The sequence below is a fragment of the Scleropages formosus genome, chromosome 6 (genome assembly GCF_900964775.1).
Source record: "Scleropages formosus chromosome 6, fSclFor1.1, whole genome shotgun sequence".
Lineage (NCBI taxonomy): Eukaryota > Metazoa > Chordata > Actinopteri > Osteoglossiformes > Osteoglossidae > Scleropages > Scleropages formosus.
Window position 1 is genome coordinate 13888745 of NC_041811.1, and position 14744 is coordinate 13903488.

General features: G+C 40.3%; 2 protein-coding genes across 2 annotated transcripts; one reads left to right on the forward strand and one right to left on the reverse strand.

Moving 5' to 3' along the window:
* Window positions 1-1524: 1524 nt before the first annotated feature.
* hint1 (histidine triad nucleotide binding protein 1) lies at window positions 1525-5230 on the reverse strand. Its single transcript, XM_018744731.1, has 3 exons — window positions 5040-5230; window positions 3703-3807; window positions 1525-1836 (listed from the first exon to the last, which is right to left on the reverse strand). Exons 1-3 carry the CDS (start codon window positions 5148-5150, stop codon window positions 1672-1674), a joined length of 381 nt encoding a protein of 126 aa, XP_018600247.1. The 5' UTR covers window positions 5151-5230; the 3' UTR covers window positions 1525-1671.
* A 1348-nt stretch (window positions 5231-6578) lies between these two features.
* On the forward strand, window positions 6579-9901 carry lyrm7 (LYR motif containing 7). Its single transcript, XM_018744728.1, has 5 exons — window positions 6579-6664; window positions 6890-6962; window positions 7347-7417; window positions 9146-9227; window positions 9601-9901. Exons 1-5 carry the CDS (start codon window positions 6647-6649, stop codon window positions 9669-9671), a joined length of 315 nt encoding a protein of 104 aa, XP_018600244.1. The 5' UTR covers window positions 6579-6646; the 3' UTR covers window positions 9672-9901.
* Window positions 9902-14744: the final 4843 nt, after the last annotated feature.

Consider the following 14744-nt stretch of genomic DNA (forward strand, 5'->3'; position numbering starts at 1 on the left):
TATGCCACCAGCTGGATCCTTTCTGTGGGCTCGCAGTTAGAGTGGGCTGGGATCTGCGCATGTTGTGCCTCATTACTGTTCAAGAATACACCCATGAAAAAAATTAGATGGTACCACTGTACTTAATTTTTAAAACAAAGATCCATTTTCAGGGTTATTACCTAGCATGAGTATTTCCTGTGTTTTTAACAAGGATTCATTTTCAGCATTAATAACTACCATATGAGTGGTTTATTGCATTTATCCAATTTGCTGCAAAATATCACTTTCTCCCCCCAGCTGAGAGGAAGGAGTGCCTATGAATAATTAAATATGGGGAGAAATGTAAATACTGTAATTTAATATAAGGATATGTTTTGCCTTGTCCCTGTAGTTGTATACATTTGGTTCTGCCACCATACCCTCAAGCAATGCACAGTACTTCACCTGAACTGCAAAAATGAAATACCCAGATGTATACATGGGTAAAATTTTAAGTTTCTTTGGGCAAAAGCAAAAAACAACAAAATAACATATAGCGTCACCGTTGTTTGAAAAAGCAGCAATGTGGGGATTTCAGTTTCGTAGTGCAGCAATAAACCATTTGTAGGTGCTGAATATGGTGCACGTCCAATTTGCATGAATTCTCTGCCACGCTCCCTAAATAAATGTGTAAAAAGTGTACTGCTAGCAACCCCTAGTGATCTTTTAAAATTATCTTTTTAAAATGCTATTTAAATATTTGTACAGAAAACAGTATTTCGCACATCAGTAAAGGACCAGTCAGTTGACTCTGGAAAATTTCCCAGTCCGGTAGAGCTCATTTATATGCACGTATCTGTTCTAGCAAAGCATTTATATACACGTTATGACAAATTACTTCTCAGATTAAGAGAATTTCACCTTCACTCTCAGCACTACAGCTAGGATTAGTTTAAAGAGCTGCAAAACCTGCACTCACTGACATATGTCAAAATCTGAACTCTTCAGTCCTGTATTAAGCATTAATTTACATTTTGCCAACCACTGTACTTCAGGAACATAAGAGCTGGTGAGGAACTTTGGTGAATTTGCATTTCAAATTTAATCATGACTGCTGGTATTCACGGACTAAACTCACACAAGGTGTGCGCAGCAGCCCACTTTGCTGCTGCTATAATTGAGGAGAGCAGCTAAAGGAGCACAGAGATATGAGCCCACAGGAGGAATTACTGAAGAGTCTTCTGGTCCTCCATAATTTCTCCACACGTTCTATTGGAAGATAAGGAGCTTCCAGCTTTCTTCTTGAGGACAATGGTTACTGAAGAGTATAATTAAAAAACCGAAACGAATGCGGCAATTGACTTAGAGTGCTGTGATAATCGCTTCCGCTTACGGTGACAATAATTACATGCAACAAAAGTAAGTACAAAAGGCAGGCCAGCAGGTTTGTTTGCTTTACCAGTTCCGCTATTGCAATTTTGCCGTTTTGGACTAAAACGCAGAGCTGCAATAAACACTTCTAACTTATTCAGACAGGACATTATCACACCCAGACCACAAATATTACTGCAAGTTTATTTATTTTCCACAAAATTCTTCCACAGTGAACACGTGACAGATTGACAGCAAATGCAGAATCAAGACTGATTTTTTCCCTACATTTCAGAAGACCGGTGAAGTAGGGTCCAGGTCTTCTGTGGTCAGTACTGGTTAACCGGGAGGCCAGCCCATCTGACGGCCACCCATGATGTGGATGTGAACATGGTAGACAGACTGGCCACCATCCGGCCCGTCATTAACCACCAACCGGTAGCCCTTGGACAAGCCCATTTCCTCTGCACACTTCTTGGCAACAATCATCATGTGTCCCAGGAGCTGCATCATCACATACAAGATGAGAAAAATAAAATTAAAAAGCAGCCAAAGGGTGGAGAAACCTTATCAGTTTTCAATTTCTAAGCTAACAGTCAGGAATAACATAAAACATTAACTCATGCACAGAAAGAAAAAAAAAAAAAAAAAAAAAAAAAACCCCACACATGGGAAGAGACCACACAATACAAGACTAAATTTCTGATAGTCAGCCAATTAGTAATTAAAATGCCTGTACAAAAATATAAATTCTCTACAGGACTACAGTTTAATTGCCATAATGTAAAACTGATATCGAGAGGGTGTACAGTTAGTCCTCAGCTTACAACTCACAATGATTGTCCCATCCTGACATTTGGACATAATGTCTAACGACAACCACTCCATCTGCTGTACAATAACATCGGCTGGCCGCACTGCTGTAAGGCCCCATATTTTTTATTGACTTAGTGTGCCTGTCAGCAACTGGGTTTACAAAAATCTTTTATTTACAGAATGCCTTATTTGTTATTCCAAATAAGTTACACTTTTTACAGTGGCTAGCAAATGAAAATTGAGTGCTCCAGCAGTGCAGAAGAGACACCATTGTAGCAGCACCCAGTGATTGCTAAGATTTTAAAAAACAAAACGGAACAAATTCTCATTTTTACAGCACAAAATGGCATAAATGCCAGATAGAAAAAAAAATCCCTCATTTTTTGTTTTTGTGCTGTTTGCAAGGGTGCCATTTTCATGGAGCTCAGTCAAAAAAAAAAAACCTGATACAAAAATAAAAAGTGAAAACAGCACAACAGGAAAATACTGTACTCGCTATTATTAATCTATATTTGTACTATTATAATACAAATATGTGATTTTAGTGAAAAATAAAGCCCTATTATAAACCAGTATTTGTGCATGTTAACTGTTTAAATGCATGCAATTGAAATCATACAACTACAAAAAAAAAAAAAAAAAAGCCCTTTATGAGAATGACAAGCCGGTCTTCATTTTCTCCTCCATTATACTACAGTAAACAGCACAGCCAGCTGGTCAGCTACTGGACTGCATGTCAAAGACTGACAGCAGCTGTCATTCAACAGGTTTTTTTTTTTTTTGATGGGGGTAACTTGTCCAAGAAAAGCCAACCAACAGCACAACTTTAACCTATTCATACTCAATATGACTATGGAAAGACATTTGGCCTTAAGCAATTAATGGCAGTGGCTTAAACCACATACTGCCAATAGTCTTCATCCTTCATACATATTTCTTATTAAAACTGGAAATGCCTTTTCCTTTATATCTTGTCATTTGTATAGCATTTAATATACATTGTTTCAGGTGAATTGTTACATATAACATGCCTTTACTTATGGAATCAGATTCACATATTCAATGAAAATACAATTACAAAACACGAAGTGACTAACTGTTCGCAGCTAGCATGATGCGATAGTAAAGACGGCCTAAGCGGATGTCAGCTACTCTATAGAAAAGAGTCAATGCTGCTCTGGGGGTCACAGTGACAAAGCCTTAACGCAAACGACGTTATGGCACAGAGCATTATTTATTCTCAGCACGTCTGGGGTCAATGAACAAAGTGAGGGATGCTTGGATTTTCACTGGCTCTCTAAATCATTTGATTTCTTATAACAGCTTCACTAGACTGCCAAAAAATAATTTAAGTGACCTTCCTACACACAGATGAACGTGAATGCCATGTTGAATGCTCAGCAGTAAATAACAATGTTTATTTAAGACTGTTTCTGGGAAACCTGACAGCCTAAGTGATTTCATGTCTGAACTCCATGGCAAGGAGCCAGTTTGGCAATGTGGAAGGGACGACAGTGGTCACAAGCATCCTGACCGATCATCTTTAAAGCTTACAGCAACATCTTCATCCTGAGCTGTGGACAGCTGGGAGATGGGCTTCCGTGGCACAACCAGGAAGTGAATGGGGGCCTGAGGGGCCACATCATGGAAGGCTATACACTGAAATGAAACACACAAGATACAATTAATCAAGAAATCCTGCATTATTACTACTATTCAGTCCAAGATAACTAACGAGCTGTGTTGCGTGCCAATCTTCACTATGCGGAATTGAAATCGCTCACATCCGAAGCTATAAATGTTAATATATGGAAGATTAATAGCTTTTTTTTTTTTTTAAAAAATCCCACATTAATGACTTATGGTGGAATAGGGTGGGAGATAGTTTCACTTTTAGATTACATTAGTCATTTAGCAGAGGAATTGCATTTCTTGATTTTCTGGTTACTCCTTCACCTTCATCTTGAATCATACAACGTCCTGAAGTACCAGAAATGTAGATTAAGATAAGTTTGTCAGTGGAAAAACAATGAAATGCAGAGGTCTGCACTAAGCCTTAGTCTAAGCTCTACTAATAATCATCCATTCTGGGACTGTTTCGCGATCAAAACTGAATGAAACGTATACTTCTGAATTTTGCCCCAGCCCAGGTTTCTGGAATCCGCCACTAGTCATAAAATTAGTGAAAACATTCCAGCTACATGTAATATCAGTTAGCTTATCATCAGTTAGCTCACAAAGGTGCTGTAGGCACGAGCTTCCCGCCAAGGTGCTTCCCGCCACGAGACGGGCCGCGCGAGGACAGCACTCGGCTGCCACCACTAGACCTCGTCATTATGGACACGTCTTTGAAGTTGTGCTGGAATCTGGTGGATTGTTCTGGGTCAACGCAAACTAAATGTGAATGGGCTACTGCACGCAGTCTGCGCGTAGTCTTTCTTGGCGCAGAAAATGCCTACAACCGCCCACTTTACTCCCCCTTTGCATTCTCACGTCACATCAGTTCCACCTCGGCAACGCTCGATGGTGCACTTATGTATAACGTGCAATCAAATGTATTCGCAGTCAAAGTCCGTTAGACCAGGGACTAGCCTAGCCCTAGCTGCCAAAACCGATAAGTAAAAGTTCAAATGTCACTTGCAGAAAACTGAAAGGCCTCCGCTCACTGGCACAGGATAATTACAGAACAAACGTGTTGTTTCAAACACTATAGTATAGCCAATTTCATTTAACCGTACGTAAACGCATATGAGAAAACGTAATTTAGTTATATGTTCGCCACCTGACAAAAATCATAGCGATGCAGTCTGCGTGCAGCTGCAGTCTGAAGAACGCGCTGGTAGCAATGCCGAATGGCGCCCTAGCCAATCAAACACAGAAGGAACGCACACCTGCTCGTCTTCGTAGAATATTTTCGCAGGAATTTCTTTACGAATAATTTTTCCAAAAATCGTATCTCCTCCCGGCTGAGCAGCCTGCGCCTTGGCGATTTCGTCAGCCATGGCTCCTCAAACTACTCCACCCACCAAGTCAGAAGATCCTTTCGCTGCACCAAGGCAATACTTGGACAGCGAGACTCTGAGGTCTGTCAATTGTTATTGGCTAAGGCGCTGTGGAAACGTCACGCTAACAATTGATTGGCTTGTACAGACACCAATCACATACAGCCTTGCAACTACAGTAAAAGTATTTATGGACAATAGTATCTAAATTTTAATTGGCTAACACTCTATTAAAAGCTTTGCGTAACTATTAAGTGGCATGAATCTTGACCAATCACAGACAGAGATATTTTTTTTGGTGAACCACAATGATCTGATATTTGTGAATTATAATTATCTTAGACGCTTGCTTAGACCGCTTTCTAAGCAATGATTGGTTTATGAAGTGCTAATCTATGTTAGTTACCATACGGCGATTACGACTCCACCGTACAAGGCTTGAGTCTACTACTGTATCCGAATCGAAACCAATTTAGCATCGTAGCACCTGTTCATTCTATATTTGGAACATTTCATTTTCATTTCCTTACCTTTCTGCGTTAAAATATATATTTCAATAAAGAAGCCAATTGTTTCCGAACTTGTTTGATTACAAACATTCTGGGAACACACGTTTAATTTTTTACTACGATGTGTTAGCTGATAAATTAATGAAAATTACACTTGGTTTCCTTCGTAGAACATTTATCAGTCTGATTTATTCATTTACTAAATGTTTCCTCCTCATTGTCCTACAATGAATGTAGAATTGCATTTACAATGCAAAAGATAAAACATTCACCGACAAACAACTTCCAAAATATATGCAGGAACTTCCCTGCAATACAGAGAACATCCAAGGAGTGTTATAACACTACAATACCTTTGCTTTACTGTCACTTTTATCTAAACGCAAATATAATTATTCGCGTGTTTCTGGATTGGATTTCAGCTATTTTGTTATGTGGTCTTGAGTCATATTGTCCCTGCTGACAAGATACTGTACAGTGATTAGTGGATGTGGCCGAATTTACTGTTGAAGGTCTCTGTAGTGGCAATCATTGGCAGACTAATGTGAGTTGAACAATACCTAGGATACTGTTTTAAGAGGATTGTGTTATGTCCGCTGGAAAGTCTTCCTTTGCGTCAAGCAATGACGGTACAGCACCGTCGTTTAAGACGTTTCGTCCTCCAGTAGACAGGTGGCAGCACTACAATTTCTCTTTGATAATATTGGCATCGACACAGTGGCGCAATATGCCTTTTTATGAGCTTGAACAACTAGGTTTTCCAGTTTTTTTTTAATTGTTCTTAGATCGCGATTTACCAAATGTAGTATAGAGAAATGCGACTATTAACTTAAAAAAACATTCTAAACCATAAACCCAAACGATCTATAATTGAAATACAACCTGATTTGACCTCGAGATCCCGCCCCTTTCAGCAGACAGAGCCAATGGTTGATCAGGATACTCACTGGCCCTTGGTGATTGACAAGGGTCGCATGGTGATTCAGTATGGAGTCTCGTGTGAAGGTGAGGTTTGGGAAGTTTAACTAAAATTCAGTCATTATTAATAGTTCACCGAATAACAGTGTTTTTTGGGGGAAATAATGTGTGCAGTTTTTTTTTTTTTTTTTTTTGTGAATAATGGTATTTAGGAGAGTTTCAACTGCCTGGAATGCGGGTTATCCAAGACTGACTGACTGTGTGTGTGTGTGTTGTGTGTGACCCAGTCTGTTACTTGCTTTGTTGTGTCAGGTGCTCCGGCTGTTCAAAGTGCTCCACAGAACTCGGCAGGATGTGTTTAAAGACGACATCAGGGCTTTAACAGGTACTATGTAAGCTTTCCCGGTGGAATTAATCATGTTTTCCATTTATCAAAGTGCTTCCGGCAGTGACGTCATTAGTGATCTGTATCTGAAATATATTGTGTGTGTGTGTGTGTGTGTGTGTGTGTAATTACACTTGTTTTCTTATTATTTTCCTTGTCTGTCTTTCAATGAGCTTTTGTCCCCTGAATTTTAATAAATTATAAAACCATCTGCTCAGTCAGTAAATATCATTAAAACTTTCTTGGCTGTCATGGCCACTTCTGTCATACAGTCAACATCCATTCTTGCTCGGTTCTGGTCACATCTCTTCATATTAAATGTGTTAATTGCTGTGAGCCATGTTATATAGGTAGTATGTTAAAATCTGGTTTTTCTCTGTAAAGCTGCAAGGCAAAGAATAAATGAAGAGTTCAGAAAGAGCAAATGTGAGACGTCAGTCGAAAAAATAAATGAGGTGGGATACAGCTAATTATTGTTTAATACTGTATTTATAAAACCAAAACAAATCTAATTATTTCAGAGCTTTATTAACCTCACAGATCTATAACATCACATTGTAATTATTTGCTACTTACATTTTTTTCATTTAGCAAATGCTTTTCTTCAAAGCGATATACTGTATATCTCAGAGAAAAATACAAGAAGTGTATTACATCAACAAAAGGAGAGATTTTGACTCTTGAGTACAGTCCATTTGTCAAATACCACTATATGAACCAGCATATATTGCAGAGGTATCTGCATGTAGGGCTCTTTTTTTTTTTTTTTTTTGTAACAATTAAAATAGTACACATTCATCAAGCGCATAGGACATGGGGGAGCAGAGATCTGAAGGTTGTGAGTTTTGAGACCCTTCTTGAGTGGAGAGACATTCAGGAGTTCTGAATGAGACTGGGAGCTCATTCTACTTTTAGGTTCCCCCCCCCCCCCCCTTTTTTTTTTTTGGACCTCTTTGAGTGTGGGACCACCAGGCAGGCAGAGGTAGAGGAGCTTAGTAGGCTGGTTGGGGTATAGCTAGCGATCACATCTTGTAGCAGATTCGTTGATGGTTTTGTTAGCTTTAACCAGAGTGTTGATTTTGAGGCAGGCAGCTAGAGGAAGCCGATGAAGAGGGGGAATACATGGAAATACTTTGGTAGGTAAAACACAACTCGTGCAGAAGCATTCTTATCAACTGGAGGTTTGTTGGCAGAGGCTGGAAGGTCAGACAGGATATCTCCATGGCCTGGACCAGAAGTTGCATAGTTTGTTGTGAGATCAGTGCAGGTTTTCAGACTGCATATATTCTTTCTAGATTAAATTTTTGTGCAGGATAACTAACATTGTTAATATAAAGCAGAAGTGCTTACAGGAGCAGAAGATAAAAATTATATGATGATTATCCAGGATTAAATGTGTTATGTTGCAGTAGTAATACTGATGATTTTTCTGTAAAAGAAAAGCTGTTGCGTCTGTTTCAAAATACTCAGACATTTTTCAAAAGCTGGCAAAAACTCAAGACTCATAGGTCCCCTGGTGTTGAGTGGAAGCAGCTTGTGACAAAGAGCATTGAAAGAGGGGTGTGGAAAGAAGGCAGGTAGAGGCACAGCGGAGGTTTTGCTGAGGACATCAAGGAGGGATCAGAACCTGGAGGCTATGAGGTGGTTTGCCATGTAGGGACCTGTACAGAACGGTCTTAAACTGGATCTTGGCAGTGATGGGAGGCCAGAAGAGAGACTGATGGAGAGGAGTGGGGTGTGTCCAACAGCAAACACTGTACACTGAATTAGTGCCACTAGGAATCCAGCATCGTTTTAGATGAGTTTAAGAGGAAGGAAGAAGGTGGTGTAGTGGTTAGAGCTGCTGCTTTTCACTCAAAGGACCAAGGTCCAACTCCCACCTTTTGCTGCAGTACCCTTATCAAGGTACTCACCCTAAACTTTCTCTAGTAAACAAAGACATGCTAGTATATTGTAAGTAGCTCAACATCATAAATCGCTTTGGAGAAGAGTCACAGGGAAGTAAGTAAATGTAGAAGAGATATTGATGCAGCTATATCATAATATTGGTGTGTGAACTGATAGAGGTATATCTGAAAAATATACCTTTTGAATACAGATATATTTTGCATTATTTGCCAGACCTATTTTTAAGTGTTTTTTAAATAATTCTGCTGTTTTTTTTTTTTTTCTCCTCCCACCAGATGATTAAATTTGGGTCCGAGGTAGAAGCTATTCTTCGGCAAAATGTAATTCAGGCAGTTCATGTAGATGACAGTAAAATACGTAAGTCAGACCGCTGATGATTAAGATGAATTTGCAACATCCGGATAAATGTGAAAACCGTATTAGTTATGTCTTTGAGCAGTTTGTGTCAATGCATATTATCTGTTTGCTCCTCCTCTAAAAACAAGCCCTGATTCCCTGCAAATTTAGTACTGATGATGTGTTAAATTTTACATGTCAAAATAAAAAAAGTTAATGTTTGGTTGTAGCCATGACTACCAGCAGATGGCGCTCTGGTGAACTTGAACGTGAATACTGTTCCGTTATCTGTGCCTGATTTTGGGCACAAAGCATTGCTGTTCACTTCTCACACTTCTGTGGGTAGAACAGGGAACAATCCTCGCTTTTTTTCATTTTGTCCTCTTTTCTGCAGGACTTCGTCCCAGACAAGGCCTTCTTCTGGACAATGTGCCGTACTGCGATAACCCTAGAAAGAAGGGTTAACTAAAAGGAATTTCACTGAAACATTTTAACCTGTTATGTGGTTTGCTTGCCATTATGTCCTTTTTTGTAAAAAAAGGGGACAGAATTTTGAAATGTTATGACTGTAACGCTTTGTGTTTGGCATGGGAAACTTTCATTCATTGCTGTAACTTAAAGGATGTAAATATTTTTGTTTATGTGAAAGAAACTAATAAAATAACTCAAATACACAGAATCACTTGGTGTTAATGCTAACAGATCGGAGTCCATTTTTACACTGTAATACTGCATGATTATAAAATGTTACTTAGTAGTTCCATCTTGAGATACCCAAAGTTCACATTTCACATAATTTCAAATTCTGTGTAACCATCATGTCTGACACCTCTGATAAAAAAAAAAAAATTCCCAGGCATTCTTTATCCTGTACCTTTTTGTTGTCTATTGAGCCAATATTTTCTTCTGTATTGCCCTATGGTACAGTTTATTACTCAGAGCTTTGTATTATGGTTTTTGATTGTTTTTTTTTTTTCTTCCAACAATCTAAAATGGCTAGTTAGATAAACTTTATCCCCTATTTGGGATTTGTTATTCTCTGAATTATGAATGGCTCTTTAAATCATACTGTCTGAAACTATAATTTTAGGTCAAACTTTATTTACCGAATACAATATTTACATTCTTTCCAAAACAGAAACACCAAATTGTGTTCTTTGCTAAAACTCACTTTCAACAGTGAAACTTGAACGACAAATGTGAGAAGGGAACCAAACTGCTGCAAATACTTACAAATTTGCTTTTCATTGTACAGGTTACCATAAGTACACCCCATTGCTGAATATCTTTATATGATAAATAGAAACTTTAGTAATCCCAAAAGAAATTGCAGAGGGCTACAGCAGCATGCATACCAGAAAGCAATGACAAAAGGCACTGGGATAAATTAATATCACATTGAGTTCAGCTAAAGGTGTGCAAATAAAGTAGTGAGAGCTCAGTACCACTCGGACAATAAAAGGTCCATATTACCGAGACACATGGAGCCGTGTTACTGATAGCCTTTTACAAGGCACCTCAACAACAGCCTCCGAGAGTCCAGCCCAGGAGGTCTTCAGGCTTTCTGTAAACCAGTGATGCTCAAAAAGTGAGTCGAATGGGTTCAACAAGGTCAGTAAGTTGAATCAGGTGCTTTGCCGTCTGACTGGAACAACCAGAGTTGGGTCCTTCATGACTAATTGCATAACCCTGATCTATGATCCGTCTCAGTGTCCACGTAAGCGTGCTTCTCATCAGCTCGGCGAATGGCTGCTGTCCATATGTATAAATGGTATATTTCTCGTGACAGTTTTGGCGGTACTGCTTACCCACAGGGCCTGCATTGGAGTGCTCCAGCCGGGCAGCGTTCAGTACAATCTGCCAGCGATGCTTAACAGCAGCAAAAAAAAAAGGACGAGTCTAAAAATACCGCCCCGTACATTCCCGTGTGCTTCTGCAACTGTCCGAATGACAGCTCACCAACAGCCTACAGCATCTGTGTGTATTTAATTGCTTATTAAGACACAGTTTGCATAGCTTGGAGGTCAGTGAGGCCATCTCATAGATATGCCATGAGCCACAGCATAGATTTGATGAGAGTGACAATAGCAGTGAGGTTTTGAATCTTTTAAACATCTTTTCAATGTTTAAGTGTTCTAACCAGCCAAATAAACTGCATGACAAAAACATATGTAAATGTTGAACTGGTATCCCTTCTTGGGTGTACCTCCCTCAGCCTTGCACCCAGTGATTCCAGGATTGGCTCCAGACCCCTGCCACCCTGACCAGGACAACCGAGTAATGAAAATGGATGCATATGTAAATGTTTTTAGGGAAGGTTCATTAATCTCATTTCTGCCAAAACTGATAATCTGAATAAAGATTTTAATTACCGGAAATTATGAATGGAGAAATTTTTTCCTGCCGAGTTGGGCAGCGTGTCGAACCAGATACCCTTGGTGGGCTGGTGATCCATTCTGATCCTTGAGAAAAAAAAAATCTGTTAACTGTTTGTAAACAGGAATGGGGGGGGCGTGGGGGTGGAAATAGAGTTTTATGAAAACGTTTATGACATCATACTAAGAAATTAGCGAATTACATGCATTATGTGTGCATGTGATGGTTCATTTTCTGAAGGAAAAAAGGTGCGATGCCATTATGAAAGGTGGCCTGTTTTATGTCACCCATCGGCATAAATTCAAGAGCTGAGATCTTCAGATCAACAGAGAAGTTCTCTGCGGCACCATACCACGAGTGTGTTAATATTACATAAAATATCATAACGTGTAGATTCATTAAAGAAGAGGCTACATGTTTAAGAGGCTGCAAGTCTCTCGTTTCTTTTTAATAATAAACACATCAGTCAAAAGTAAATTAGGGCCACATTCTAAAATGCTTTCCTATGGAGAAAACTTGTATTGGCTCACATATGGGCAGCAGGTGGCACAACGGTTAAAGCTGCTGCCTTGCACTCGAGGAAGATGGGTTCAGCTCTCACTTCCTACTGTATCAGCCTAGACCATGGTGCTTACCCTGATCTATAGTAAGAATTAGTCAACTGTGTAAATGGGTAAGCCATTGTACATTAGAGAAAAGCATCAGCTAAATGAATGTAATAACAGAGTAGCAAAGCTGACCGCAACGATTTGCACACTTGTGTACTTATACTATTATATAAATATTTAATACAAGGTGTTTGATTTAGCCCATTGTCACCACTGCGGAGTCACAGTAAAACTGCATAAGGTGCCGAGTGTCGGACCTCCTTTAAGCAAAATGCCACTATGGGCAGCGGACTCCACGCGTCTCGGTGTCTCACATCCGTTTCATTTCTCTGTAGTTGCACACATCAGCAACGCATTTCAGACGCAGGGATGCAGCCATACCCGTGCTAAGTGAGCACTTGCACGTGTCGCCCAGAAGCCTGGATGGTGGTAAAGTTGGAAATACCTGCGCAAACTAAGTGCTCTCTGATCAGTGCTCTCAGCCACTGTCGGTTCAGTGTCAAGTTTCTCCTCCGAGACCAAGGCCAGGAGGCAACATTTCAGAGCCTCCCTTACCATACATGGCTGTAGACTGTACAATGTGAGTGTGAATGGAAAGGAATTCTTTTCGGAGGCTTTTTTTTTACAAAGACAAAACCACTGTCACATCATAGTTATATTAATAATCATAATGTTATATGTATTCCTAACTATACACACACACTCTCTGAAACCACTTGTCCCATACAGGGTCCCAGGGAGCCAGAGCCTAACCTGGCAACACAGGGCATAAGGCTGGAGGGGGAGGGGACACACCCAGGGTGAGACGCCAGTCCATCGCAAGACACCCCAAGTGGAACTTGAACCCCAGACCCACTGGAGAGTAGGACCCGGTCCAACCCACTGCACCACCGCATCCCCCTTATACATAACTACAACCACACTAATTTATTTCTGTTTTCTTTTGGTTCATGTCATCCCACCCGAACTAATTTTGTCTTCTTCTTCTGACCCTAGGCTTTGTATTCAAAGATATCACAGCCGTAATAATACATTTTACTAGTAATCAAGTTTTATTATTAATAAAACATGCATTCATTTTATTGAGGTAAGATACAAGCCACACGAAAACTGTGAGCGATCACAAGAACGAAAATGAAATGCCATAACATTGTTTTAAATTTTCAAATGGAATATTTTTTGAGGTTTAATTTCTAATTTTAGGTTATTTTTATTTCGTCAAATCCAGCAGCAGCAGCAGCTCATTGAAAACATGTGTTCCCGCAGTAAAATAAACTATACTGTTCATCCTTGAATCCAGAGAATAGAGTGCCTTAACCACACGCTCAATGCCAGGCCAGTGGGCCGCCGTTCATGCTGCAATTGACAGAATTACTTCATATCCTCTCCTTGTTTTCAGTTTTCAGTACACATACTCACAAATCAAATAGATATATTAGGGAAGAAGAATGAGTCTGAAGTTTTGAAGACGGAACATGTGATACCCATGTGCAAGAAAACACCGCCAACTGCAGATTTTCGAGCCAAGGATTATGTGTCTGTGTGTATGTGTGTGTGTCCACTTTCCAACCTGCCTTAGTCCTGAGCTTTATTCATGACTCTTTCTCCCCAGAAGGGATGCATTTCAACACCAGCGGACTGTTTTCAATAAAGCGCTGCAGGGTCGGCCGCCAGGAATCAGAACACAAGGACATAACTTGCGGCCACTTTGCAGCAACAACACAACTGACCTCAGCAGGCTTTTCCTGAACACAGTCTGCTCTCATACAGCTCTAACTTCATCCTCCTCAATGGGGCTGGGCCATCATAGGTTACGGCCGTTACCTTGCAGTCTGAAAGTCATGGGTTAAAATCCCCTCGTGCCCTAGAACAAGTTACCTATCCTGAGCTCGTAGGGTAAGATGAACCTGCTGATTAAATGGGTAAATCACTGCAAAGTTGGTTAGCTAACATTGTAAGATGCCTGGGGGGGGGCGGTGGCACAGTGTGTTGGACCAGGTCCTGCTCTCCAGTGGGTCTGGGGTTTGAGCCCCACCTGGGGTGCCTTGCGACGGACGGGCGTCCTGTCCTGGGTGTGTCCCCTCCCCCTCCAGCCTTACACCCTGAGTTGCCGGGTTAGGCTCTGGTTCCCCGTGACCCCGTATGGGACAAGCGGTTCAGAAAGTGTGTGCGTAAGATGCCTAGGATAAAGAAGCCAAATAATTGTTAATAATCACCTCATAACAGTGCAACTTTGCAATAATAACTAAGTATATTAAATAAAAAAGAATCAATGATTGTGCTTTTAGGCTGTGCCAGTGCAGATTCCCCAAACCCTGGAAATTAGGTGTCTCCCTAATCTCTGCACCTGTCTGTCTCGGGTTCCAGGCCTCAAACACACTTCGAATTTTGCATTTTTTCTCCAGAGCAGACTGCTCCAAAATTGTCTTTATTTCACACCAGACATTAATAATAAAACACTCCCGCTCCCATTTCCACCCGCAACCAGTCAGATATCTAAAAAGGTTTCCTTCACCTCTGACGTCAGAGCTTATGAAAGAAGCGCGGGGATGCG